The 25974-nt window shown below is 58.1% G+C and overlaps 1 protein-coding gene across 11 annotated transcripts in view; it reads right to left on the bottom strand.

The window, feature by feature from the left end:
• Positions 1–446: 446 nt before the first annotated feature.
• Positions 447–25974, bottom strand: part of CMTM7 (CKLF like MARVEL transmembrane domain containing 7) — a 45150-nt gene continuing 19622 nt past the window's right edge. The window contains exons 1-6 of one of the 11 annotated variants that reach the window (XM_089331240.1): positions 16809–16949; positions 15350–15544; positions 11032–11205; positions 5734–5832; positions 3105–3186; positions 2233–2399 (exon numbers count right to left, since the gene is read on the bottom strand). In XM_089331240.1, the coding sequence (XP_089187366.1) occupies positions 2248–2399; positions 3105–3186; positions 5734–5832; positions 11032–11106 (408 nt within the window). In that variant the 5' untranslated portion in view covers positions 11107–11205; positions 15350–15544; positions 16809–16949 and the 3' untranslated portion in view covers positions 2233–2247. Of the gene's footprint in view, positions 842–2232; positions 2400–3104; positions 3187–5733; positions 5833–11031; positions 11206–15349; positions 15545–16736; positions 17074–17706; positions 17824–25974 lie in introns of those variants that run through there. The other 10 variants (XM_089331239.1, XM_089331236.1, XM_089331237.1 and 7 more) reach the window with 10 other exon arrangements.

Below are 25974 nucleotides of genomic sequence, written 5' to 3'. Positions count from 1 at the left end.
TCCATGTAATGATTGATTTATTTGGAAGGGGAGATCTCATCTGCTGGTTCACTCCCCACAGGGCTGGGCCGGGCCAGGCCAAAGCCAGGAGCCAGGAGCTCTGTCCCTGGCTTCTGGGGGGGGCAACAGGTGGTGGCTCAAATCCTTGGACCCCTGCCTCCCACATGGGAAACCCAGATAGGGTTCCAGCCTCCCGGCTGTGGCCTGGCCGTTGTGGACGTTTGGAAATTGAACCAGCAGACGGAAGCTCTCTCTGCACCTTTCAAATATTTTACAAAACCCTGAGTATGTTCACCTGCAGCCTGGCCCTGTTACCATCTTTCCCGCAGAGAGGTTAGCAAGGTGAACACACAGAACACGGCATTCGCGTGTGCACCAAACACAGCAGGTGCCACGGCAAGGCTTGGTCTCGCAGACTTCTTCCGGTTCCGTGAGAAGTCCTCTGCTGGCGGCCAAGTCAGTATTTTATTTAAAAAACACACATTCTCACTCACACGGTTCACAAGGGCAGACAGGGAGTGGAGTCGCGGGGTCTCCCGTGCAGGGTGTGTGTGCCTCACTTCACGCGCCGGGTGGGCGCAGCCAGGACTCCCGCTCAGCAGCGGGGTCGTCGGCAGGGGCGGCGGAGGTCCCCGGAGGCTGCTCGGCCTTCCCCTCAGCAGGGCCGGAATGCTCTCAGAGGCTCGGGGACACGGCGTCCAGGGAAGCAGGACGAAGGCGCGGGCCCCTCCCCGCTGGCACAGGAACTGTCTGCACCCTGCCTGGGGTCGCCGGGCCTCCTCCCCGCTGGCCCACGTCCTGCAGAGCCCGCGGGGGCCGCGGCCTCCTCACACGGCTGCATCTTGGGAAGGAAACGGTAGCGTCAGGAGGGCGCCCCAAGGCCGAGCCGACACCCCAGGTTCCACTCAGGGCACCTCGTGCCCCCGGCCAGCGCCAGCCTTCACTGGGCTTGCTGTGTTTTTGTTTTTTTTTTTTTTTTGACAGGCAGAGTGGACAGTGAGAGAGAGAGACAGAGAGAAAGGTCTTTCTTTGCCGTTGGTTCACCCTCCAATGGACGCCGCGGCTGGTGCGCTGCGGCCGGCGCTGATCCGATGGCAGGAGCCAGGAGCCAGGTGCTTTTCCTGGTCTCCCATGGGGTGCAGGGCCCAAGCACCTGGGCCATCCTCCACTGCACTCCCTGGCCACAGCAGAGAGCTGGCCTGGAAGAGGGGCAACCGGGACAGAATCCGGCGCCCCGACCGGGACTAGAACCCGGTGTGCCGGCACCGCAAGGCGGAGGATTAGCCTAGTGAGCCGCGGCGCCGGCCTTGCTGTGTTCTTTTAAAATACATTTGTGGGGCAGCCATGGCGCAGTGGGTCAAGATACTGCTTGGGCCCCCCCCCTCCCATCCCATTATCTGGTGCCTGACCTGAGTCCCGGCTACTCCACGCTTGCCATCCAGCTCTCTGCTAAGGTGCCCAGCAGGGCGGCAGCAAATGGCCCAGGTACTTGGGCCCCTGCCACCCACGTCGGGGACTGATGAGTTCCTGGCTCCCGGCTTTGACCTGGCCTAGCCATGAATGGTACAGGGATCTGGGGGCATGAACCAGAGATGGAAGATTTCTCCTCCTTTCCCCCTTTCACATAAATGAAAATTTTAAAACAATGCAGGGCGGGTGTTTGGTCTCAGGGTTAAAGACACCTGTGTCCCACATCACAGTACCTGGGTTCAAGTCCCGATTCCAGCTCCTGACGCCAGCTTCCCAGTAACACAGACCCTGGGAGGCAGCAGGGGATGGCTCAAGTAATTGGGCCCCTGTCACCCACCGGGAGACCCAAAACTGTTCCTGGCTACTGGCTTCAGCCCAGCCCAGCCCTGGCTACTGCAGGTATTTGGGGAGTAAACCAGTGAAATGTCACCATCTCTCTGCTTCTCAGATAAATAGCAAAAAAAATAAAAATAAAAAATGCTGAGGCATAGTGAAGTTGTTGCTTGGGACATCTACACCTTGCACTGGTGTGCCTGGGTTTCAGTTCCGGCCCGGCCTGGGCTACTGTGGACACTTGGACAGTGACCCAGTGGATGGGGGATTTCTGTCCCTCTCTCTCTGCCTCTCAGATACACACAATGAAAATCTTCAGTGATTGAGAAAGAAGAATGATGGAGGATTCCTAATGGCGCTGGAGGGCTGAGCAGGAGGAAGCCAGCAAATTGCAAGAACACATCCTAAAGCAGCGGGTGGGGCCCAGCATCGCCCTGTATTGGGTTACACAGGCATGCCCGAGAGCTGGTGTGGATTCCTGCTTCCCTGCCAGCGCACCTGGGAAAGCGGGGGGAGACGGCCCAAGTCCATGTGGGAGGCAGGGACAGAGTTCTTGGCTCCTGCTTTGGCCTGGCCCAGCCTTGGCTGTTGCAGCCCTGTAGGGAGTGAACCAGCAGATGGAGGATCTCCCCTCACCCACTCCCTCTCTCTGTTGCTCTGCCTTCCAAATAAATGTCATTAACAACAAAAAAAGTATCTTTCTCAAAGAGGAACTACTAGGAGGCAGATACCCAGGTGCTATTTCTGGGTAGGGTAAGGGCAGAGGGTTTTTATCAAAAAATCTTAGCTCTGTGTGTGTGTGTGTTTGGAAGATTTATTTATTTGAAAGGCAGAGTTACGGAAGGAGAGAGAGGAGGTCTTCCATCTGCTGGTTCACTTCCCAGATGGCCGCCACGGCCAGAGCCCATCTGAAGCCAGGAGCTTCTTCCAGGTCTCCCACAAGGGTGCCCAAGGACCTGGGCCATCTCCCACTGCTTTCCCAGGCCACAGCAGACAGCTGGATAGGAAGTGGAGCAGCCGGGTCTCGAACTGGTGCCTATATGGGATGCCGGCGCTGCAGGCGACAGCTTTACCTGCTACGCCACAGCGCCGGCCCCCTTAGCCATGTTTTCTAGAAGCTCTACATCTCATCCTTGTCCTTAGCGACCTTAGTATGAGAAAACTTGGAAAGCCTTCAGAGGCCATAATGCTGGGGCGCCCCCTGGCACGGGGGGACGGGAGCAGCGCAGAGGCTCACGGTGGCCCCGCCGTGTACACTCCAGGCCCCCAAGATGTCTGGTGCGTAGACACGCGGCGCTCACCTGTGGATGACGTCACACACGAGATCTTGTAGGACAGCCACACGCTGGCCATGCAGAGGAAGGTGGCCATGAACCCGAAGACCTGCAGTGGAAAGAGGAGGAGGTGCACAGGCAGCCTTGTCTGTTGGCACCCAGAAAGGGGCGCGGCCACCGTCTGAGCTGCCCGCCTCGTGCTGCCTCTGGGGCCGAGAGGATGCTGCGGGAGGCAGGTGCCCTGCGTGGGCACGGGGCAGGTGGGCAGCCAGGCCACTGGGCCTCGACCCCCGGCCCATGTCATTTAAGGTGACACCAGTGCCCGGGTTTGCGGTTCAGTTTACAGCCAAGTTGGGGCCAGTCCAACGCTGGTCACCCCAGACTAACAGAGAAAAAGGTGGGAATCGTGTATCAGAGCGCCTCCTCCCAGTCCCAGCTCTGCTTCTGACCCAGCCTCCTGCTAATGTGCCCCTGGGAGGCAGCAGGGGATGGCTCAAGTACTGGGGTCCCTGCCACCCATGTGGGAGACCCAGAAAAAGCTCCTGGCTCCGGCCTGGCCCAGCCCAGGCTGTTGTGGACATTCGGGGCGTGACCCAGCAGATGGGTCCCTTCTCTCTTTCTCTCCCTCCTATTTGCCTTTCAAATAAAGTCAAAATAAGTAATAGTTCGACTTTTTTCTTCATGTTAAATAGGTTTCAGTGGTGTGGTAGCAAGGCGCTCTGCTCTGGCCTGCCTTGGGCGGCACACGAGAGCCAGAAGCTGCGCCTTCACGCCGACCTCATGCCTGCCCGTGTGCAACTGGCACGGGGCAGAACTCAGCTGAGCAGGGTTCTCTTCCCGTCTCAGAGCTCGGGTACAAGGAACGACGGCCGGCCGAGCTCAGGTGTCGAGGAGGAAGAGGGGGCCTGGGCACGCTGTGGCCAGCAGTCGCTTTCCTGGCAGTGTGGGCTCACCAGGGCCAGCACCAGTGGGTGGCTCACAACCAGCTGGCGGCCAGAGGAGGGGAGAGCGGCAGCAAGCCTGCTCGGCTCAGGCCATCGCCGGGGCCTCTGCAGTCCACACCCACCCTTCCCCCACGCCCTGCTACTCGCCGCCTTTGGTACCAGTTCTGGCGACACAGGAGCAGCCCGTCGGAGCCCCGCCTGCCTCGCGGTGCCCGCTCTGCAGGACTGGCACGTTGTGCGCCATCCCGCCCTCCAGCTGTGTGCACTGCGGCACTGAACCGTTCGTGGCCGTGTCACCACGGAACGCTACGCCGGGCGACAAGGTGGCGCCGCTAACTGTTGCAGGGGCCCCGTCCTCACACTCCCTGAGCAGGGCCTGTCTCTTCATTCCTCTGGAGTTCCCCAAGGCCCAGGTTTGGTGTGGGTACGAGGACAGTGCGGGATCAATGGTAGCTACTGGGATCCCAGGGTGAACGTGGCTCTGAGCAGCCCGAGCTACCAGCCCCAGTGGGATTCTCCCCCTGAAACACAGGGGGTGGGACCTTCCCCTGTGTCTCCCGCCCCGCCCGCACTGTGGCTGGGCAGCTGCCAACGTGCGGGTGGCACCCCACCCTCCTGGTGACAGCCCCGGGGTGGGGGATGGGAGAGCCGGCTGTGGTGTGCAGGGGCTCGGCCGCCCCCTGCAGCCACACGGGGTGCGTTCTGGCCTGTGCTGGCTTGGGCAGGACTGACTTGGCCCTTGGGGGGATTTCGGGAGCTGATCCACTCCGGGACAGAGTCTGCAGAATGTAGCCAGTGTGCTACCAAAACTCAAGTTTAAAAATCTTGCCCGCTCGCCAGTGAAGCAAATCAGTACTGGCCCGCAGGCGCTGACCCGTAAACAGCGAGTGAAACCAGAAACCAGATGTGGGGGCCCGGCCTAGCGGCTGAGCCACTGGTCAGGACACCTGCGCCCCACATCAGACTCCCGAGCTGTCAGGCCCCACGCCAGCCCCCACTCCAGGTCCCTGCTGGTGCAGACCCCCTGCCGCCCACGTGGGAGAGCCACATGTGGTTCCCAGCTCAGTCCCCGCTGCTGCAGGCGTTTGGGGAACGAACCCGTGGATGGAAGGATGGAAGATCTCTCCGCCTCTCAAAGAGGAAAGAAATCAGGGCGGGGCTCTCCGCATCTCTAAAGCCTAGCACATAACACGCATTAGCACGCATGTACACAGACGCATGCATGCATTCTGGTTATGTCAGTCTAGCCGGGTTCATGGCTAGCACACGGACCAATTCGTACCTCTGAAATGTGCCGGCGCGTTACCTTATGGCCTGCATATCATTAATAACAGTGAAGGTCGGACCAGAACAATCAGAACACTACTTGTTCACAGCTCCTTCCCCCCGGGCCCAAAAGGGGCCCCTGCATTTTTTTTTCTGTTGCATCCTGAGCAGCTAGGAGCGAATGCTCAGCCTGGCTCCAGGACCAACAGCCCACTTCCCCCTAGGGCAGAGAGGCCAGGGCCGCGGGAGCCACAGCCCGGACGGTCCACCTTCCGGGGCCCTGCGGGCAAGCCCAGGTTGAGGGCTCCCTGCAGGCGGGTGCCTGCTACAGCAGGGTAGGTGGCAAGTCTGCAAAGACCCCAGAAAGCAGCCCCTGCTGTGCGCTCAGCGGGGAGCCAAGGCGCCCGTGGGAGAGGCGGCCCCTGAGGTCCCAGGAACATCCTTACCGCTCCGGCCACCAGCCGGCCCTGGTTGTTCTTCTGCGAGGCGGCCACGATGGAGGCGATGAGGAGGAGCAGGGTGCCGATCACATAGTGCAGGAGCTCCTGGGGAGAGAACAGGGCGAGGTGGGCGGGGCCTCCGCCCCTGCGTCTCAGCCACCGGGCACCAGGAGAGACGCAGGCAAGGGGACGGAACAGAGCCAAGTGGGCGGGGGCTGTGCTCCTGCATCTCAGCCACCGGGCACCAGGAGAGACGCGGGCAAGGGGACGGAGGGACCCCTCCTCCTCTGCTCTACGTTTCTGCAGGAGACCCAGCACAGCCTTCAGCAACCAGTGTGGCCAAGCGGGGGAGACACGAGGCCGGGCAGTGGACAGGGAAAAGGAAGCTTCTCGTGCCAGCAGCAAGTTCCAGTCCTGAGAGCCTTTGGTAGACCGGTGACCCGTGGCTAAAGCCACCACCAAGCCAACATGCTTCTTGCCACCCCAGGCTGCAGGGTCAGTGCAGCTCCTGCTCTGAGACACGCAGCCCCTGAGAGAGGCGTGGCTTTCTCCCCTGCTTAAGAGCAGGTCCCGGGCTCCCGGGGTGCTGGGTCTGTGCGGCTGCCCACTCTGCGGACGGCCTCACGGGGGAGCTCCGCAAGTCTGCTCCGGCCAGAGCCCACATGGGGTGCAGTGTGCCTCTGTGACGGGCCCAGGGCCACTCCTCCTGGTGTGTGCCTCCTCTCCAGGAACATGGCCCTGGCCGGTCTCTGCCAACACATCTCCTGGCAGGACTGACGCCACCTCTCCTTCCCACCTTGGCCGATGGGCCGCCCAGGTCTGCTCCAGCCACTGCCCAGGAGTCAGACAGCAACACGGCAGCAGGAAGGCTCCAGCCGCATCCTCCTCCCCTCTTAAACACCAGGTCAGAGAGCACGGGCTTACAGCCAATCAGCACACACCTGCATCGAGTAAAGGGCGATAAAGCGCACAAGATGCCCCCCCCCCCATTTCCTCCCTCTCTGGTGAGACCCTCAGGTGCAGGAGCCAAGTTCGACCTCCCCCTCAGACTCCTTGCAAAGCTGCTGGCAAAACAGATGAGCCGCACAGGGCAGCTTGTGAAACAGAGAAGAGTGAAGATCCAGCGGCTTCTTCATAAAAGCCCCCTACTCCCTACTTCCCGCCACCCCCGAGCCCTCTACCTCCCCCCGGCAGTGGCCGATTCCCTCTTCAGCCAGAGAAACCCAGCCCTCTGTGCGCAGGTGAGCAGTCTCTCTGCAAGAAGAGACTGGCACAGCCCCTCTTCGCTTCAGTAAAGCAACCTGTCTCTGTCGAGGTCGGTCTCCGTCTCTTTTTCAGTCTCTCTTTTCTGGGGGTACGAAAGGCCAGAAACCAGAGCTACTCCACACCTAACACAGAGTATCCATTTCTCAGGTGTCTTCAGTGAAAACTTAGTAAGCACTCCTCCAGGGGCTGGCTAAGCTGCTGGCATCCCATATGGGTGCTGGGTCCAGTCCTGGCTGCTCCTCTTCCAGTCCAGCTCTCTACCTATGGCCTGGGAAAGCAGTAGAAGATGGCCCAGGTGCTTGGGCCCCTGCACCCGCGTGGGAGAATCTGTGGGGACAGATTCCGACCAAGGAGTGGGTTAGTGACTGCAGGTTCCCCACCCAGGAGTCTCACCCATGGAGGAAGGGCAGCACCGGACAGAGGACATCGACGCGAGAGACTCCCAGCTAGATGGCACCGGGGAGCAGGCAGCAGGCAGTGCGGCGGAGCCTGGCCTCCAGCCGCCACCATCAGACCACCTCTCTGCTCGCCCCGGAGCTCTATCCTTCACGTGGCTTGCTCAGTGTCAGCACCGGGCCGTCCAGAGGAAGTGGGCACGTGCCATCACCTTGAAAGAGGCCTCAGGACACAGGCACATAAAACAAGAAATTTCTCTCAAAATAACATAGTGTGTGGGGCCGGGGCTGCGGCACGGTGGGTAAAGCTGCTGCCTGCGACACCAGCATCCCCTGTGGGCGCCAGTTTGGGTCCCGGCTGCTCCACTTCCGACCCAGCTCCCTGCTGATGTGCCTGGGAAAGCAGTGGAAGATGGCCCAAGTACTTGGCCCCTGCACCCACGTGGGAGACCCGGAAGAAGCTCCTGACTCCTGGCTTCGGCCTGGCCCAGTCCCAGCCATTGCAGCCCTTTGGGGAGTGAACCAGCTGGAAGATCTTTCCCTCTCTCTCTGTAACTCTGCCTCTCAAATAAAGAAAGAAAGAATATGAATTTTTTTAAAAAAGTGAGTGAGGCCCGGACAAAGGCAGGAGCTAGCAGCTTCATTCCGGGTCTCCCACATGGGTGCAGCGGCCCAACCCCTTGGCCCGTCTTCCACTGCTTTCCTTGGCTCATTAGCAGGGAGCTGGATCAGCAGTGGAGTAGCTGGGACTCGAACCAGCGCCTCATAGGATGGCGGCATCAAAGGCAGCACCTTGACTGGCTGTGCCACAGTGCTGGCCCCCACAAGTGGTGTCTTAACTGCTGTCCAAAAGCCCACCCTAGCAATGGTTTCTTTTTTTTTTTTTTTACAGGCAAAGTGGACAGTGTGAGAGAGAGAGAGACAGAAAGGTCTTCCTTTGCCGTTGGTTCACCCTCCAATGGCCGCCGTGGCCGGCGCGCTACGACTGGCACACTGCGCTGATCCGATGGCAGGAGCCAGGTACTTCTCCTGGTCTCCCATGGGGTGCAGGGCCCAAGCACTTGGGCCATCCTCCACTGCACTCCCTGGCCACAGCAGAGAGCTGGCCTGGAAGAGGGGCAACCGGGACAGAATCCGGTGGCCCGACCGGGACTAGAACCCGGTGTGCCGGCGCTGCAAGGTGGAGGATTAGCCTAGTGAGCCGCGGCGCCGGCCGCAATGGTTTCTTACACATGCTACTAGCAGCATGAGCAGCAAGAGAAAAAACACATCCACTGGATTTATCAAAATTAAGAACTTGAAGGACACCATTAAGAGAGTGAAAAACCAACAACAGTCCCATGTATCTGACAAGGGACTCGTGCCAGGATATATTAAAAAAATCTTTTACAATTCAAAAAAACTTTTGAAAAACAGCCTAATTAGAAAGTGGGCAGAGCAAGCATTTGGCACAGCGGTGGAGACACTTATCGCCGTGCCCGGGTTTCAGTCCCAGCTGCAGGGGCCCACCAATGCAGCCATGCAGCTCTCGGGAGGCACCAGTCACCTGGGTTCCATCCCCAGCTGCTGGCTCCAGGTTGGGCGGAGACTCGGCCCTGAAGAAACATGGGGAGGGGGCCAGCAAACAGCAGCTCCCTCTGTCTCTCAAATAATTTGATTTAAAAAAAAAAAAAGCATGAAAAGACGATTAATATTCTTAGTCATCAAAGAAAAGCAAGTCCAGCCCACATGAGCTACAGCTTCACACACACAACCTAGGATCAAGTCAGGAGGGGCGGGCGCTGCCGACGTCCCACGTTCAAGAGCCTGGGTTGAGCTCCCCTGTGCTTCTCATCCAGTTTCCTAGGAGGCAGCAGGTGACGGCCCCGGTACCTGGGCCCCTGCCACCCACGTGGGACACTCGGACTGTGTTCTGAGCTCCTGGCTTCAGCCTGGCTGTGGGGCCATCTGGGGAGTGAACCAGCGGATGGAAGACCTCTCTGTCTCTCCCTCCCTCTCTGCCACTCTGCCTTTCATATAAATCCAGCAGACTTAAGACAAAAGGTCAGATAATATCAACTATCAGCAAGGACATGAAGAACCTGGGATCCCCATACACAGGTCAGAGTTAAAATGGTGCGGCTGCCTTGGCACGTGGTCCAGAGCTTCCTCAAACACACAAAAATGACTCAGCAATTCCACTCCGAAAAAATGAAAACATGTTCAAAACACCGTACGTGAATATTCATAGCGGGGGAGGGGGAGGGGGAGGGGAGGGGGAGGGGAGGGATGCACTGTTCGTAGCATCCAAAGGTGAGAAAAACCTGAACACCCGTCGACACCAGATGAGAAACAGGGCAGTACATCCAGACGGCGCACAGGAAGTACTGGTGCGCGCTGCACGAGGACACTGCCCCAGCGAGAAGCTGGCTGCAGACGACCACACCCGAGTCCGCCCACAGGAGGAAACCTTTGAGACAGGAGACGAGCGGCTGCGGGGGGCTGGAGGGGAGAGCGGGATGATGGGGTTTCTTTCTGAGATGACTGTGGGGATGGCTGCATGATTCTACAAATACACTAACACTGACCCGACGGACAGTTTAAACGGGTGCTTGGCAAGGCATGCCGAAGCAGCAGTGAGAGCTTTAAGGGGAGAATCATGTCTCACAGGGCAGGTGCGCCCCAGGCACAACCTACATCGCTGCTTGGTTCAAGTCCCAGCTCCTTCACTTGTTATTTGAAAGGCGGAGTTATAGACGGAGAAAGGCAGACACAGAGAGAGAAGCCTTCCATCCGCTGGTTCACTCCCCAAATGGCTGCAATAGCCGGGGCTGGGCTGATCTGAAGCCAGAAGCCAGGAGCTTCTTCCAGTCTCCCATGCAGGTGCAGGGGCCCAAGCACTTGGGCCATCTTCTGCTGCTTTCCCAGGCCATAGCAGAGAGCTGGATTGGAAGAGGAGCAGCTGGGACTTAAACTGGCGCCCATATGGGATGCCGGCGCTGCAGGCAGTGGCTTTACCGGCTACGCCACAGCGCCGGCCCTGCTCCTGCACTCCTAATCCAGCTCCCTGCTCATGCACACATCCTGGGAGGCAGCGGATGATGGCTCAAGTGCTTGGGTCCCTCCCGCCCACGTGGGGGACCTGGATGGAGTTCTGGGCTCTTGGCTTCAAGGCTGGGGCCTCTCTCTCTCTCTCTCTTTCAATCACTCTGCCTTTCAAAAAAAAAAAAAAAGTTTAATTTTTTAAAAAAATAGGTAATCAAGAAAAGAGCTGGCCACTTGCATCTTGCCTCCTTAGCACCTGCCAGGCAGTTTCGGCGGAAAAATCTCATTCCTCGAGTCCCCCAGTGAATATTCCCATCAGCCCCATCAGCTCCTCCCGAGAAGTGTGCACACATACACGCGCACACGCACGCACACACACACACACATGCACACGCAGCTCATCCTGTCACTAGTGAAAAATCATCACATTCTTCGCGCAGCTACAAAGTGCATTTCAGAAGCCAGGAGGGGCATCAGGCAGAGACGCAAGGCTGGGGCAGCTGCGGAGGGTTACAGGAGCAGAATGCGCAGCCACAAAGGACCCCGGGGTGGGGGGTGGGGTCTCCACGCCCCAGCTGCCATCCCGCTCCTGCGTGCCGGGGCCAGGTTGCTCTCTTACCGACAGGGGCCAGCTGATACAGGTGAGCACGCGGTAGAAACGGAAGAGGTGGACCAGGTAAAAGGCGAGGATCATGATCAAGTCGCAGATGGTGACCACTTCAAAGAAGCTGTAGGCGCTGTAGTGGGTCCCCGGGGAGCTCCACACGCACAGGAAGGCGATCAGCAGCGTGACCTGAGACACAAACACGCGGACATCAGCGCCAGGCTCGCTCCGGACGGGCACCCCGGGAACGAGCGACGGGAAACCAGCAGAGTGGCCCCGGCCGGCTGGAATGGACAGACGGCTGCGATTCGGGTTACTTCTGCACACACCGGCTGGAAGGCGGAAGAGGGCGATTCCGTGTGGAACAAGAGCCTTTACAATCCACGTGGCTACAGCCGCCAACCGCGTCCCGTGAGGTCGGTTCCGCGGCACCGTCTCCTTGGGGTGGGAGGCAGGAGTGCAGGAAAGCGACAACGCGGAGCCACGGAGCCGGTCCCTTTATCTGCCGGCCCTCCACGGAGCGAAGGCTGGAGCCCAAGGGATGCTGGGTCTCGCGGCCCACAGTGGGTTGAACCACATTCATTCCACACTGGAGAGCCTGGTTCGAGTCCTGGCTCCATCTCCGATTCAGCTCCCAGCTAATGTGCACCCTGGGAGGCAGCAGATAATGGTGCAAGTCCTGGGGTTTCTGCCACCAATGTGGGAGACCCAGATGGAGTTCCAGGCTCCTGGCTTGCGGCCAGCCCAGCACTGGCTGCTGCAGGAGTTTGGGGAGTGAACAAGCAGAGGGGAGATCTCCATCTGTTTATTTGCCTTTCAAATAAAATGAAAATGAAGAGGTGGTGCTTGCCTACTGGTGGGCTTGCGGAGAGAGCCTTTAGCAAACAAAGCTGCCACAAGAATAGATGAGTTGGGGCCGGCGCTGTGACGCAGCGGGTTAATGCCTGAAGCACCGGCATCCCATATGGGCACTGGTTCTAGTCCTGGCTGCTCCTCTTCCCATCCAGCTCTCTGCTATGGCCTGGGAAAGCAGTAGAAGATGGCCCAAGTCCTTGGGCCCCTGCTCCCACGTGGGAGACCTGGAAGAAGCTCCTGGCTTCGGATCAGTGCAGCTCCAACTGCTGCAGCCATCCGGGGAGTGAACCAGCGGATGGAAGACTTCTCTGTCTCTACCTCTCTTTGTAACTCTGTCTTTCAAATAAGCAAAGAATAAATCTTAAAAAAAAAAAAAAAAAAAAAAAAAAAAAACAGATGAGTTAATGTGCAGGATTAAGGCCTTACTGTTGAAATAACAGGCCAGGGCCGGCGCCGCGTTTCACTAGGCTAATCCTCTGCCTGCAGCGCCAGCACTCCAGGTTCTAGTCCCGGTCGGGGTGCCAGATTCTGTCCCTGTTGCTCCTCTTCAGTCCAGCTCTCTGCTATGGCCCGGGAGTGCAGTGGAGGATGGCCCAAGTGCTTGGGCCCTGCACCCCATGGGAGACCAGGAGAAGCACCTGCCTTCGGATCAGCACAGCGCACCGGCCGCAATGCACCAGCAGCAGCGGCCACTTGGAGGGGTGAACCAACGGAAGGAAGACCTTTCTCTCTGTCTCTCTCTCACTGTCTAACTCTGCCTGTCAAAAAAAAGAAACAACAGGCCAGGCAAACGTTCCCAGCAGCACATAAACACAGCGGAGAGCAGAAGGAAGGCCACGCGGGGAGCAAACCTTTCCACCCCCCACAGGGACTGAGCCGGTGACACACAGGTGTTCAGTCACACGAAGCACAAGTAACCTAGGGCAGACTTAACTGTCCACTGCGTCTTTCTCCACGAGGATACTCCCGAAAGCTCCCGGACAGACAGCATTTACAAACGAGCATGGGGGTGGGCGTGTGGCCCTAGTGCAGCCCACATCAGAGAAGCTGGGTTTGATACTTGGCTCTGGCTCCTGAGCCCACTTCCTGCCAGTGTAGACCGTGGGAGGCAGCAGTCATAGCTCAAGTAGTCGTGTCCTTGCTACCCGGTAGGAGACCTGGATCGCACTCCCAGTTCCTGGCTTCGGCCCTGATTGCTGGGGCTATCCGGGGAGTGAACCAGTAGATGGAGTTCTGTCTCTCAAGAAGTATACACACACATTTGTATATAAATACGTATGTGTATACAATGTATACAATGTCATTTGTATATACATATGTATCTATGTATACACACACACCCACACACCCACACGGACACACAATTTGTTGTTTGCTTTGTTGCAAAAACTCCTTTCAGTCTACACACAGGTTTTCCACAATATGCATTTTCCTGCAGCTGGAACAGTAACCCTGAGGGTGTGCACGTGTGTGTGGTTCTGTGTCCTGTGGGACCTTTGGCAACGTCTAGATTCATTTTGGGGCACAGCAACTGGGGATTTAGAGCCGGGTATCCGTGGGCTGAGGCTAAGGACGCCGCGGGACACACCGCAAGGCACAGGACGGCTGCCGTGGTAAAGAATCACCGGAGCCCAAACGATTGTGCCGCTGTTGCAAAGCCCTGCTGTAGGACAGGAGAATTAAACCACAAATGGACCGAGCTCCGGGGACAGCAGGCAAGGCTGGGAAACTCTGCGTAAACCCTCACGCCCGCACCCGACCGAGACCTTAGTGACAGGTGCAACGGCTGGAAATGAACTCGGGGTCAGCCGGGCACGAGGAGCACTCCGCTGCTCGGGGGTGAGCGAGGCGTGGATCGGACGCGAGGCCACCCCCACGTCTGCCTGCTTCCCTTTGCGAAAGGGCGACTGGAGCGTTTTCATTTCTCAGTTCCTCTCGGCCAGCCAGCTACGGTGACAAAGTGCTGAGGTTGTTCTAAAGCGTCGAGGAGGCCTTCCCTCACGGTGGCCAGGCCTCAGCGGCCCGTCAGTCCCATTTCCAGGGGCACGGAGTGGGTCTCCCATGTTACGCTGGCGCCCTCGTGCAGTGGGGCATTTTTATTCAAGGTCTATCTTAAAATGCAAATAGTTGATAACATGATCCCTGGTGGAGAAGCAATTTTGCACCTAACTTAAAGTAACTTTTATACTTCTCCCTCGATGGCAAGAAAAAGCAAACCAGGCAACAAAACCAGCGTGGCCCCCACGGGAGGGGCGCCAGCCAGGTGCCCACAGCTGGCCCAGGCCCTCAGGAAGCATAAGAAGTCGGGAGAGGAAACATTTCTGGAGATGACTCGAGAGGCAGTTTCCGGAGGCTGCCCGGTCCTGAGCTGGGCAGAGGGGACGCCTGATGGTTGAGGGGACCTGGGTGCCCGCCACCTGCAGCCTGGGCCCAGGGGACGGTCCCTCGGCCCTGCCATGCCTGGCCCCCAGAGCAGCCTGGCTCTGGCTCAAGATGGCAGCATATGCCTTTTGTTTTGGGGGCGCTGGGTACTGCCCGCCTTCCGGTGGGGACCCTGGAATGACGCCGGGTGAGAGAGACAGGGGGCGCTGGAGAAGTGACTGCCGGAAGCCGATGGCCAAGGCCTCTCACCCAACCCTAAGAGGCTGTGCAGGAGCAGCCCTGGAGACGGCAGAGCAGTGGAGAGTCGGTGGCCGCTGATGTCCACGCAGGACCCACGAGTGCCCAAGGGCAGGAGGGACAAGCGAGGTTTCTGGCTGGGCTGAACCCCTGTTAGAGCCCCCGCTGCATCGCTGTCACCACCACCACCACCACGTCTTCCTGTCATGGCATTAACGCCCCTGGGGCTGACTTCCCGAGCCTCCTGCTCGCCCGCCCACCTCCCCTCTCCCAGTACACAGCTTTGCTTCCATCAGTTAACCCCACGGCAGCACAAGGGAGGGAGGACCCTGCAGGAGATAAGCCGGGGTCCCCATGAGGCCAGCAGAGCGCCCAGTGTCCCTGCGGGAGCAGGTCTGAAAAAGCGCACCAGAAGCTGGCAACAGGCCACCTTCGCCGAGGGGAAGTGAGATTCGGTGGTTTTTAAAAAGTCACTTATGTTACCCGGATCACATACTAAGTTTTCAAAAGGCAAATTGTAAGTGACACACTTTCACCGATCTTTAATGCTGCATTGAAAGACCAATCCTCTCCTAATTGGCTGCCTCGTGCCCCGCAGTACGGCTGAGACTTTCCCTAACCCAGGGTTTCTCGGCTCCCTCCCCACAGATGGTTTGGGCTTGGATAATCCCTTACGGTGGGGTGCTGTCCTCCACCCACTAGACGCCAGCCTCCACCTGCTCTGACCAAAACGTCTCCTGTGGGCGACAAGACTGCCCCTGGCTGCCACTACTGAGACAGTCTTCTACCCATGGGCATTTAGAACACCCCGGTTTTCACTAATACAAATAGTCCTGCAAAGACCTGGAGGTTAACACACCTGTGTCCTGTGCTGCAGTGACTGGTTCTCTTCCTGGCTGATGTCCAGACTCCAGCTTCCTGCGACCGCACGCAGACCCCGGGAGGTAGTGCAGACGCTTCAAGCACTTAGGTTCTTGCCACCCCACGTGGCAGAACTGGACTGAGTTCCCCACTCCCAGCACTGGCCTGGCCCACTCCCGGATGTTGGGGGCATCTGGAGAGTGAACCAGCAGATAGGAGCGTGCGCTTGCTCGCTCTCTGTGTATCACTGCTTCTCAGATTGAACGTGCTAGTACTACGGCACAGCTCAGCAAGGTGCGTGCCTGAGCTGGCGATGTGCACACGGGTGACGTGCACACGGGTGACATGCACATGGGTGACGTGCACACGGGCGATGAGTACAGGCTCGCTGTGCTGTTCTCTGCACTTTGGTCTGTGAGACGTCGCAGCAAAAAATTTCAAGGGATGGGCATTTGGTGCAGCCGTTAAGACACCCATATCCCGAATCAGGGTGCTGGGTGCGAGTCTCAGCTCTGTACTCGAGTCTAGCTTCCCGCTAACAGAGACCCTGGGAATAACTGGGTTCCAGCCACCCACACGGGGGTCCCGGATTGAGTTCCAGCTTCTGGCTTTGGCTGGGGGTGGTGGGCATTTGGGGAGGAAATCAGCAGATAGGGAGAGATCCTTAATGACCACCAGGATGAGGGAGAGGGAGAAGGATTGAGATTTGTAGTCATAACGGCACGAGGGGAAGTTAGGCAATTATTATAGCTTTGCTTGTAAAGCCATAAAGCAGTAATTCCACGCAATAAGCAATCTGGGCAGCGGGTGTGCGGGGCTCCACACCCCAGCACATGGAGTTTTGGTTTCCTCTGCTAAAGGCATGGAAAGTGCAACCAACAGTCCACACCCTGACCGCAGCCAGACAAGGCCATGGGGGCCCTGTGCTCACCGAAAGCGCCAGTGCCGGTATGGCCAAGTCAACCCTGACTGGGGGCCCACAGGCGGGCAGCTGCGCTCTGCAGCTTCCCCCAGCCCTCAGGGGCAAGGTGGGCTCCACACAGCCTGTCTCTGTCTCGGCAACCAACAGAAGGGGCAGCTGAGATGGGGCAGACGGGGCGCGGCCAGGAAAGCACCCAGGTGGGCGGATCACCTGGGCAGGGGGCAGAGACACCCCAGGGCCTGAAGCCTCACAGGGGCCCCCGGGGAGTAGGAAAGGGGAAGTCTCCCCCTACCCGACTGGCTCCGCACCGCGCAGCCCCAGGCCACCAGGGCCCTGCCAGGTGGGAAGCTTGCCCCATGCCCCATGCCACAGCTACACTACCTCTCCTACCAGAGTCTCACAGGTGCCCCACTCCTGCTTGCTGGAACCCCAGTGATGCAGAACTCCTGGGAGGCACCCCTACCTGGCTCACCAAGGTGAGGCAGCACGGGGAGAGCTCAAGGCCTGGCAGGTGCTCGGGGGAGCTGGCACCCACCTGGGCCACCTCCGCTGACAGGGCTCTGTGGTGCAGGACACAGGCACAGCTCCCCTTAGCATGCAAGGTGCAGCCCAAAGTCTCTCCTGCCCCAGCCACGAGCCACCGGTCCCATCCAGGTCTAAGCAGATGCGAGAGGCGGGGAGGGCGTGCACCTGGAGTGACCACAGGCTTCCTCTCCAACTTTCCCATTGGCTCCTACTTTCCCACTGGCCACACCCCTTCCGCCTGGCATTCCAACGCACCTGGCTCACCGGTGGTTACTGAGTGCATTTTAAAAAGCTGAACTCTTAATTTTAATTAAAGTTTAAATAGCCACAGGTGGGTTTAAATAGCCACAGGTGCGACCCTTCCAGACTCCCACAAAGCGCTCTCTGCCCGCCAGCTCCCCAGCCTGGTGCAGCCTGCGGTCGCCCATGGCTGAGGTTCCTGGTTCACAGAATGCAGACGACAGAGGTTCTGCGGGCAGAGCCGAGGGCGCGCAGGGCATGACACCAAGTAAGGATGTGATAAACAGCAGAATAATACGCGCACTCATTTCAATGCATATTGATTTCTCTAACTCTGCTTTTCACATAAATAAATCTTTAAAAAAAATGTCATAGCCAAATGTTATGAAAGTGAAGAAATTATAAAAACTCTAAGCATGCATAGAAGTTGATTAAATAGTTATAGTTCATCTTTATGGCAAAATACTACGAAGCCATTAATGAAACTGTTCATCCGGGGAAGGAAAACGAACCAGGCGGAAGTTGTAACTGCATCACCCAGGTAAGGCATCGGACAACATATTCAAGGGAAAACACCCCGGTCAAGTGTTCACTAGGACTACTGTGGAATGATGGCATCGTGGTGGGTTTTTTCCTTCCGTGCTTTTCGGGGTATTTTAAAAACTTACATACTGGGGGCTGGCACTGTGGTGTAGTGGGTAAAGTCGCCGCCTCCAGTGCCGGCATCCTGTATGGGTGCCGGTTTGGGTCCCGGCTGCTCCACTTCCCATCCAGCTCTCTGCTATGGCCTGAGAAAGCAGTGGAAGATGGCCCAAGGGCCCCTGCACCCACGTGGGAGACCCAGAAGAAGCTCCTGGCTTCGGATCGCTCATATGGGATGCCGGCACTGCCGATGGTGGCTTAACCCACTGCACTACCTCACTGGGCCCCTGTTTGTTTTGAAAGACAGAGAGGCTCCCGTCCACTGGTTCATTCCCCAAATGTCCCCAGTGGCCTGGACCAGGCCAGTGCCACAGCTGGGAGCTGAGCACTCGACCCAGGGCTCCCATGTGGCTCAGTTATCTGACCGTCACCTGGGCCTCCCCGTCTCTGCAATGGCAGGAAGCTGGAGCTGGGGCGGAAGCAGGGGCTGAGTCGGGGCACTCCTGTGCCCCACACGGGGCTCTGACCGGGCTCTGGGTGCTCTGCGGAGACCGTGCGCATGCCCCGGGATTATCCGGAACAGAGCAGAACGCCTGCCCCTGCCAGAGGTAACCTGTCACCATGCTGGGCTTGCTTCCCTTTTTCCTCTCTGCACACACGTGGGTGTTTTCACATTATGACTCTTTCTTGAAACTTTTCAAATATTCATTACTCCGTTGTGAATATCCTCCAGAGTTATTAAGATTTTTTAGAACAATGTTTTCTGTCATTTTGAAAGTGATCATATTTTCAGTATGTAAGTTTTTTTTTTTAAGATTTATTTGTTTGAAAGAGTTACACAGAGAAAAGCAGAGGCAGAGAGAGAGAGAGAGAGAGAGAGAGAGAGAGAGAGGGGTCTTCCACCCGCTGGTTCACTCCCCAGTTGGCCGCAATGGCCAGAGCTGAGCTGATCCGAAGGCAGGAGCCAGGAGCTTCTTCCAGGTTTCCCACACAGGTACAGGGGCCCAAGGACCTGGGCCATCTTCTATTGCTTTCCCAGGCCATAGCTGAGAGCTGGATCAGAAGAGGAGCAGCCAGGACTCGAACTGGCGCCCATAAGGGATGCCGGCGCTGCAGGCTGGGGCTTTAACCCACTGCGCCACAGCGCCGGCCCCTATAAGTAAATCTCTAAAAGCCTATATACCCAACTTAATTAAGAGTGGTTCTAGGAGCTGGCATTGTGGCACATCGGGTTAAGCCCTGCCGCCTGTGACAGTGCCAGCCCATAATGGTGCCGGTTAAAGTCTGGGCTGCTCTACGTCCAGTCCAGGCCCCTGCTAATGTGGCCTTTGGAAGCAACAGAAGATGGCCCAGGTTTGGGCCCCTGCACCCACATGGGATACTTGGATGAAGCTCCTGGCTCCCGGCTTCAGCCTGGCCCAGCCTCGCCGCTGCAGCCATATGAGGAGTGAACCAGTGGATGGATGGAAGGTTATGTGTCTCTCCCTCTCTCTAACTGCCTGCCTTTCTATCTTTCTTTCTTTTTTGTTTTTTGGACAGGCAAAGTGAGACAGTGAGAGAGACAGAGAGAAAGGTCTTCCTTCTGTTGATTCACCCCCCAAATGGCCACTACGGTCAGAGCTATGCCGATCTGAAGCCAGGAGCCAGGTGCTTCCTCCTCCTGGTCTCCCATGTGGGTGCAGGGCCTAAGCACTAGGGCCATCCTCCACTGCACTTCCGGGCCACAGCAGAGAGCTGGACTGGAAGAGAAGCAACCGGGACTAGAACCGGCATCCCAACCGGGACTAGAACTTGGGGTGCCGGCGCCACAGGTGGAGGATTAGCCTAGTGAGCTACAGCGCCGGTCTCTAACTGCCTTTCGAATAAATAAATCAATCTTTAAAAAAAATAAAGAGGGGACAGCGTTGTGGTCTAATGGGTAAAGCTGCACCTGCAGTGCCAGTATCCCATATGCGCACCGGTTCACGTCCTGGCTGCTCCACTTCCCAACCAGTTCTGGGCTGATGACCTGGAAAAGCAGCCAAAGATGGCCCAAGTGTTTGGGCCCCTGCCACCCACGTGGGAGAGACCCAGATGAAGCTCCTGGCTCCGGCGTAGCCAAGCCCTGGCCACGGTGGCCATCTGGGGAACGAATGAGTAGATGGAAGGCCTCGCTCTGTCTCTCCCTCTCTGTCTGTCACCCTTTCAAATAAATAAATCTTTAGAAAAAATGAAAGAGGTTCTCATTTTCCCATTTGTGTTTCTGCACCTAGATTCATGGCAGCACCGTGTGCTTCCTCAGTTCTCCTCTGTGCTCCTGCCCCCACATCTGAATGCAGGCGAGACCGAGCGGGGCTCTCCCCGCCTCCCCAGAAGTGACAGAGTGGGCAGTCACACAGGGTGGGATCTCCACATTGAGGAAGCGCCGCATGTGCACTTAGACGTGGGGGAAATACAGAAAATAATTAAATGCTGGCGTGCTCTCTCTCTTTTAAGTTAAGATTCTAAGAGCCAGAGAACCGGATAAAACCAGACAGCTGGGACCCGTGCAGCCAGGGTCTTCCTGGGATCAGGGCCTACGGCTTCCCAGAGGCTCGCTGCGAAAGCGAGTGACCGGCTGGCTGGGATGTGCACTTTTTCCACAAGGATTATCCCGGCAGATAATCCTTCCCATGCATGGCTCATGCTCATCAGGGGCTCCCCACGTGCCAGGAGGTGGGTGCGTCTGTCTCCCCGTTGCACAGATAGGGAAACTGAGGCACAGAGCTCTATGCCTCCGGCTGCAGAGTCTGCCTGACCCTGCGTAGCTGCTTCCTGCCTCGTTCGTGTCGTTTGCTAAGCTTGAGGCTTTGGGCAGAACGGTCAAGCTCTGACCGCAAAGCCTTCCCTGGGAACGCAGCGGTGTGGGGTCCAAGAAGGACGCCCCACCCCGGAGGACGCCCCGTGGCCGGGTCTGTTTTCTAAACGAAGCCGCTGTGACGCTTTGCATGCTCTCGCAGCCCTCGTCTCTGCCCAGGAAGAGGCAGGACCTGCTTCCTCTCCCCCAAGCCTGGGCAGCCGTGGAGGCCCCCCAGGGTCGGCGGAAGTGACACAGCAGGACTGCACGGCCGGGTCACAGACCGAGACCCCGATGCCTTCCGCTTGCCCTGGGGTCCTGCCACCTTGTCATGACAGGGCTTAAACCCTTGCAAGAGGTCACGTGCTCTGACCCATAGCCCCAGCCAAGGCCCCAGCCAGCTTCCCCAACAACACGAGAGAGTTGCCCCTGAAGCCCCGGGACCGTGCAGAGAGACCAGCCAGCCCCACTGCACCCTGCGCAAACTCCAGACCTGCAGAACCGCCGAGCGAGCGGCTGTTCCACACCACTCGGTGCTGGCGTGATGTGCACACAACAGCACGGCCTTGCTGGCCTGTTCGAAAGCCACACGTGCACGGCTGTGGCTTTCACCTCTGGAGTCTCTGCACCGGGAAGCTGAGCTCTGTCCAGGAGAGTGACAGGCACAGGTGAGACACACCTCTGTGGCCTGCACCCGGGACTCTGGGTGCAAACGGCCCCTCGGTAGAGATGTTCTTGGATCGCGCTCGGGGGGGAAGGCGGGCCCTGCCTCTGAGAACTCACCAAACACGGCGCCAGGGAACCCCTGTGGCAGCCGACGTGGAGAAGCCACCTCCAGGGGGTGGAGCCTGGCCCGCGTCCCACACTGGGGTGCCTGGGTTCGATTCCGGCTCTGACTCCTGATTCCGGCCTCCTGGGAGGCAGCTGGTGATGATGGCTCAAGTAGTTGGATCCCTGCCACCCACATGGGAAACCTGGATTGGGTTCCTGGCTGTGGCCCAGTCCTGGCCATTGTGGGCATTTAAGAAGTTAGTTATCAGATGGGAGATGTCTCTCTCTGTCTCTCTGCCTTTTGGACAGATGCAAAAATTTTTTAAAAAAAGGAAGGAAGGAGGTTGGCGCCGCGGCTCATTTGGCTAATTCTCCACCTGTGGCACCAGCACCCTGGGTTCTAGTCCCGGTTGGGGTGCCAGGTTCTGTCCCGGTTGCTCCTCTTCCAGTCCTTGGGCCCTGCACCCATGTGGGAGACCAGGAGGAAGCACCTGGCTCCTGGCTTCGCATCAGCACAGCGTGCCGGCCATAGCAACCATTTGGGGGGAGGTGGTGAACCAACGGAAGGAAGACCTTTCTCTCTGTCTCTCTCTTTCACTGTCTAACTCTGCCTGTCAAGAAAAAAAAAAAAAAAAAAAAAAAAAGGAAGGAAGGAGAGCAGGCCTCCCTACCCATGAGCTCCATCACCGAGTGGATGCTCATTTTTTTTTTTAAGATTTTATTATGTATGAAAATCAGAGAGAAAGGGAGAGACAGAGACAGAGACAGAGATCTTCCATCTGCTGGTTCACTTCCCAGATGCCCACAACGGCCAGGGCTGGGCCAGGCTGAAGCTAGCAGCCAGGAGCTTCAGCCGGGTCTCCCACATGGGTGCAGGGGCCCACGCACTTGGGCCATCCTCCACTGCTTTCCCAGGTGCATTAGCAGGGAGCTGGATCAGACGTGGAGCAGCTGGGACAAGAACTGGTGCTCAGCTGGGATGCTGGCATCACAGGTGGTGGCTTTACCCGCTATACCACAATGCCGGCCCCTGGATGCCCATTCTGAACCACGTGCAGGCCAGAGGCATGGCGGGGTGGACACTGCTGGGCCTGGGGGTTCACTTTGGCAAATGAAAAAGGCCAGGGACCAGCACTGTGGCGTAGTGGGCTAAGCCTCCGCCTGTGGCGCCTGCTCCAATACAGGCCCCGCCAGTTCGTTTCCCAGCTGCTCTTCTTCCCATCCATCTGCTGGTTCACTTCCCGGATGCCCACAACAGCCAGGGCTGGGCCAGGCTGAAGCAGGAGCCTGGAGCTCCATCCGGGTCTCCTACAAGACGGAGTCCAGCACATTAGCAGGACTCTGGATTGGAAGTGGAACGAGGACTCGAATCAGGCACTCCGACAGGGGACGTGGGTGTTCCAGGTGGCAACTGAAGCCACTGTACCAAACGCTCGCCCCGATTTTCCTTAAATTAAACATGGACCTCTATAGAGTGCCACAGCACCGGCAGGCTCCTGGGGGCGTGGTGCGCTTGGACCCAAGGTGGGCTGTGTGACAAACCACTCTGCCACTGGCTGCTGGCCCCAAACAGACGAGGCACACGTGTCCCAGCCTTTGTGACCATCTGCGTCCACGGTTCCCCTTTTCCCCAGTCAGGCAACCCTGGCTTTTAAACAGAAAAGATGGAGAGGGTTATTTATGCACTGACTGTTCACGGAGTACCCGCCGCATGCCAGCCCTGTGCTTGGTGCCAGGAACGCCACACTACACTGCTTCCCGTCTTGCCCAAGAGAACCTAAGGTAACCAGGACACAGAAGAGACTGTCACGCTGCTCCAAGTGCTGGCCACCATCCTGGGGAGATAAATATTTGGAGAGGCTGTGGCAAGAGGCCTGGCACGAAGCCCTGGGCACCTGCCAGTGGCCAGGGCCTGCAGTGTCCCCCGGTGTGCGATGCCAGCGCAGGGCAGAAGAAAATTAGTCCGGGATAAAAAGTGACAAAGCAAGTACACCAGGCGTGTGTCGGGGTGAAAAGCCACCTTGCTCAGAATGAGTGGTCGTGGCACGCCGAGCGTGCGGAAGGAAGCCTGGGCGTGGCCCACAGGCTGGCCCTCCGCCAGGAGGAGGGGCAGCTGCAAAGCTCCCCACAGGGCACGGGGCCTCTTCGCAGACCTCCCCTTTCGATCGGGGATAATGCTAAAAGCCACCACGAGTCACTCAGCGCAGCCTGGCAGCGCTCCAGTCGACACCCAGCGAACGCCAGGTATTCAAACTCCTGTCAGAGGCTCGCCCGGAGGAACAAAAAGACCGGAGTTTGCAAATCCCTGGGCAGACAGCTTCGCAGCCCTGGGGATTCTGCTAAGCCCAGCAGATCAGCCGGGCCCTGCCCTGGAGGGAGAGATGCAGACACAGCAGCCAGGACAGTGACGACGACACAGAGAGGGATCCAAGCCCACAAGCGAGGCAGACAGAGGCTTCCCGCAGGGCAACACGACCCGGGAATGCATGGGGCATCCGGGAACGGGCACGAGGGGAAGCCGGGCTGGCGGCAGGAGAGGGCGTCAGCCACCGGGCTGAGGAAGCAGGTGCACCAGTGGGCAGAGGGGTGCCAGTGACGGCAACCGGGCGGAGCAGGGCACCAGGCAGAGCCCAGCTTCAGAACTGACATAGAAGAAGGTGGACTGGAGTGGAGGGAGGGGGAGGAGGAGACTGCTTAGGCGCCAGCAACGTGCCAGGAGTACTGCTCGGAGGCCTGGGTACCATCGGGTCCCAGAACCCCGGCAGGGACCCGGGGTTGGTGGTGACCCAGCGGGGAGGGCACTCGGACAGCTGGTGGGGACCACCAGGAAGTGCACTGGGCCAGCTCAGCCACCTCCGACTCCTCGGTGCCGGGCAGCTCTGTCTGCAAAGCTTCATAAGGCTCTGAGTGCAGGAAGTGCCAGGCCCGCCCCCTTCTAACCACCCCCCCCATCTGCCCTGGGGAAGCACCCTCTCTCACAGAGGCACCCGTGCCCCCTCTGCCTCGGTCTTCCGGACTCCAGAGGCCTCACTAGGACGTCTCAGAAGACGGTCAGCCCGCCCCCTCCTCCACCAGGTGGAAACAAAGGCTGCCCTGCAGAAGGTTCCCCACCCCTTGGCCTTCCCTTATTAAAAATAACCCGGTAAGGCCAGAGCCCTGCCACTCCCCGCACTGCACCCAGCCTGCCCGGGGCGGGGCGCTCTGAGGGCTCCCTGTGTCTGGGGCCCAGACAAAGAGGCCTTTCAGTCCCCGCACAGCAGGTCCCGCCTCTGCCCTGGCCAGGCTGCCCTTGGGGGAAGCAGGGAGCCACCTGGGGATGTGAACAAAAGGTTCTTACTCCACAATGCACCTGCTAACCCGGAAGCTGGGGTCAGGTAACCAAACACAAATACGCAGCCCTCCTGGGCACCCAGGGGCTCGGCACCTAGTGGCATCGCCAGAGTCGGGCAAGGCAGCCTCCACCGAGCTCAGTCTCAGCAGCTTCCTCCCAAACCTGCTTCTGAACCAAGCTGGGTGACGTCATGCTTTCCACAACAGGTGAGCGTCCCACGCGGGCGCCGGTTCAAGCCCCGGCTGCTCCATTTCCAATCCAGCTCTCTGCTGTGGCCCGGGAAAGCAGTGGAAGACGGCCCAAGTCCTTGGGCCCCTGTACCCACGTGGGAGACCCGGAAGAAGCACCTGGCTTCAGATCGGCCCAGCTCCGGCTGTTGCGGCCATTTGGGGAGTGAACCAGTGGACGAAGACCTCTCTCTCTCTCTGTCTCTCCCTCTCTCTGTCTGTAATTCTACTTCTCAAATAAATAAATACAATCTTTAAAGACACAAAAAGGCAGAACTGAATATGAGTTGAGTCATTAACAAGATTCCAGACGCTCCTTCCAGCCCATCAAAAACAACAGACGTCAGCACGTTGCAGGCTATGACAGATAAGAAGTGCAATGCACAACTCCGGTTTCCTCCAGGAACGCATGGCTGGGTCAGTGTTTGTTTCAAATGTATGCACCCTATCACCAGGCCAGGGAAGAGAAACCACAAACTCCTGTCCGCTGCCACAGGGCGAGCTTTGGACACAATGCAGTATCTACCCATGATACACACTCTGAGCAAGTATGGAGAGAAAGGAACTCCTCTAGCCCGATGAAGCACACCCAGGAACAACCGCAGCTGACCCGGCAGCGGAGGGGGAGGCTGTGTGCTCCCCTCCCAGACACACAGACGGCCCTCTCGTGCCTTTTACCCAGCATACTGTTGGAAGCTGCAACCCTAGGCAAGAAAAATAACGGCAAGGCATACGGATGGGAAACAAAACCTTACATGCAGACCCATGACCGTCCACCGTCCACGTCGAGGAGCCCAAAGAGTCTTCAGAAAAGCTACTGGAATAACTGAGTCTAGCAACGTCACAGGATCCAAGACCAGTTTACAAAAACCAGCTGTATTTGTAAATACCAGCAATGCACAACCGAAATTAAAGGAAAAGCAAAATAGGAGGATTTATAATAGCAGTAAAAACAAAGAGGAAACATTCATTGACTGTAAGATCTAAGTTTGTAGTATAGGGGGCTGGCGCTGTGGCATAGTGGGTAAAGCCACTGCCTTCAGTGCCGGCATCCCATATGGGTGCCGGTTGGAGTCCTGGCTGCTCCACTTCCGACCCAGCTCTCTGCTCTGGCCTGGGAAAGCAGTAGGTGACCCAAGTCCTTGGGCCC

The sequence above is a fragment of the Oryctolagus cuniculus genome, chromosome 4, assembly GCF_051225735.1.
Source record: "Oryctolagus cuniculus isolate XC-2025 breed Fujian yellow rabbit chromosome 4, ASM5122573v1, whole genome shotgun sequence".
Lineage (NCBI taxonomy): Eukaryota > Metazoa > Chordata > Mammalia > Lagomorpha > Leporidae > Oryctolagus > Oryctolagus cuniculus.
The sequence above is the reverse complement of the archived record's forward strand: the minus strand, read 5'-3'. Positions and strand labels throughout refer to the sequence as shown.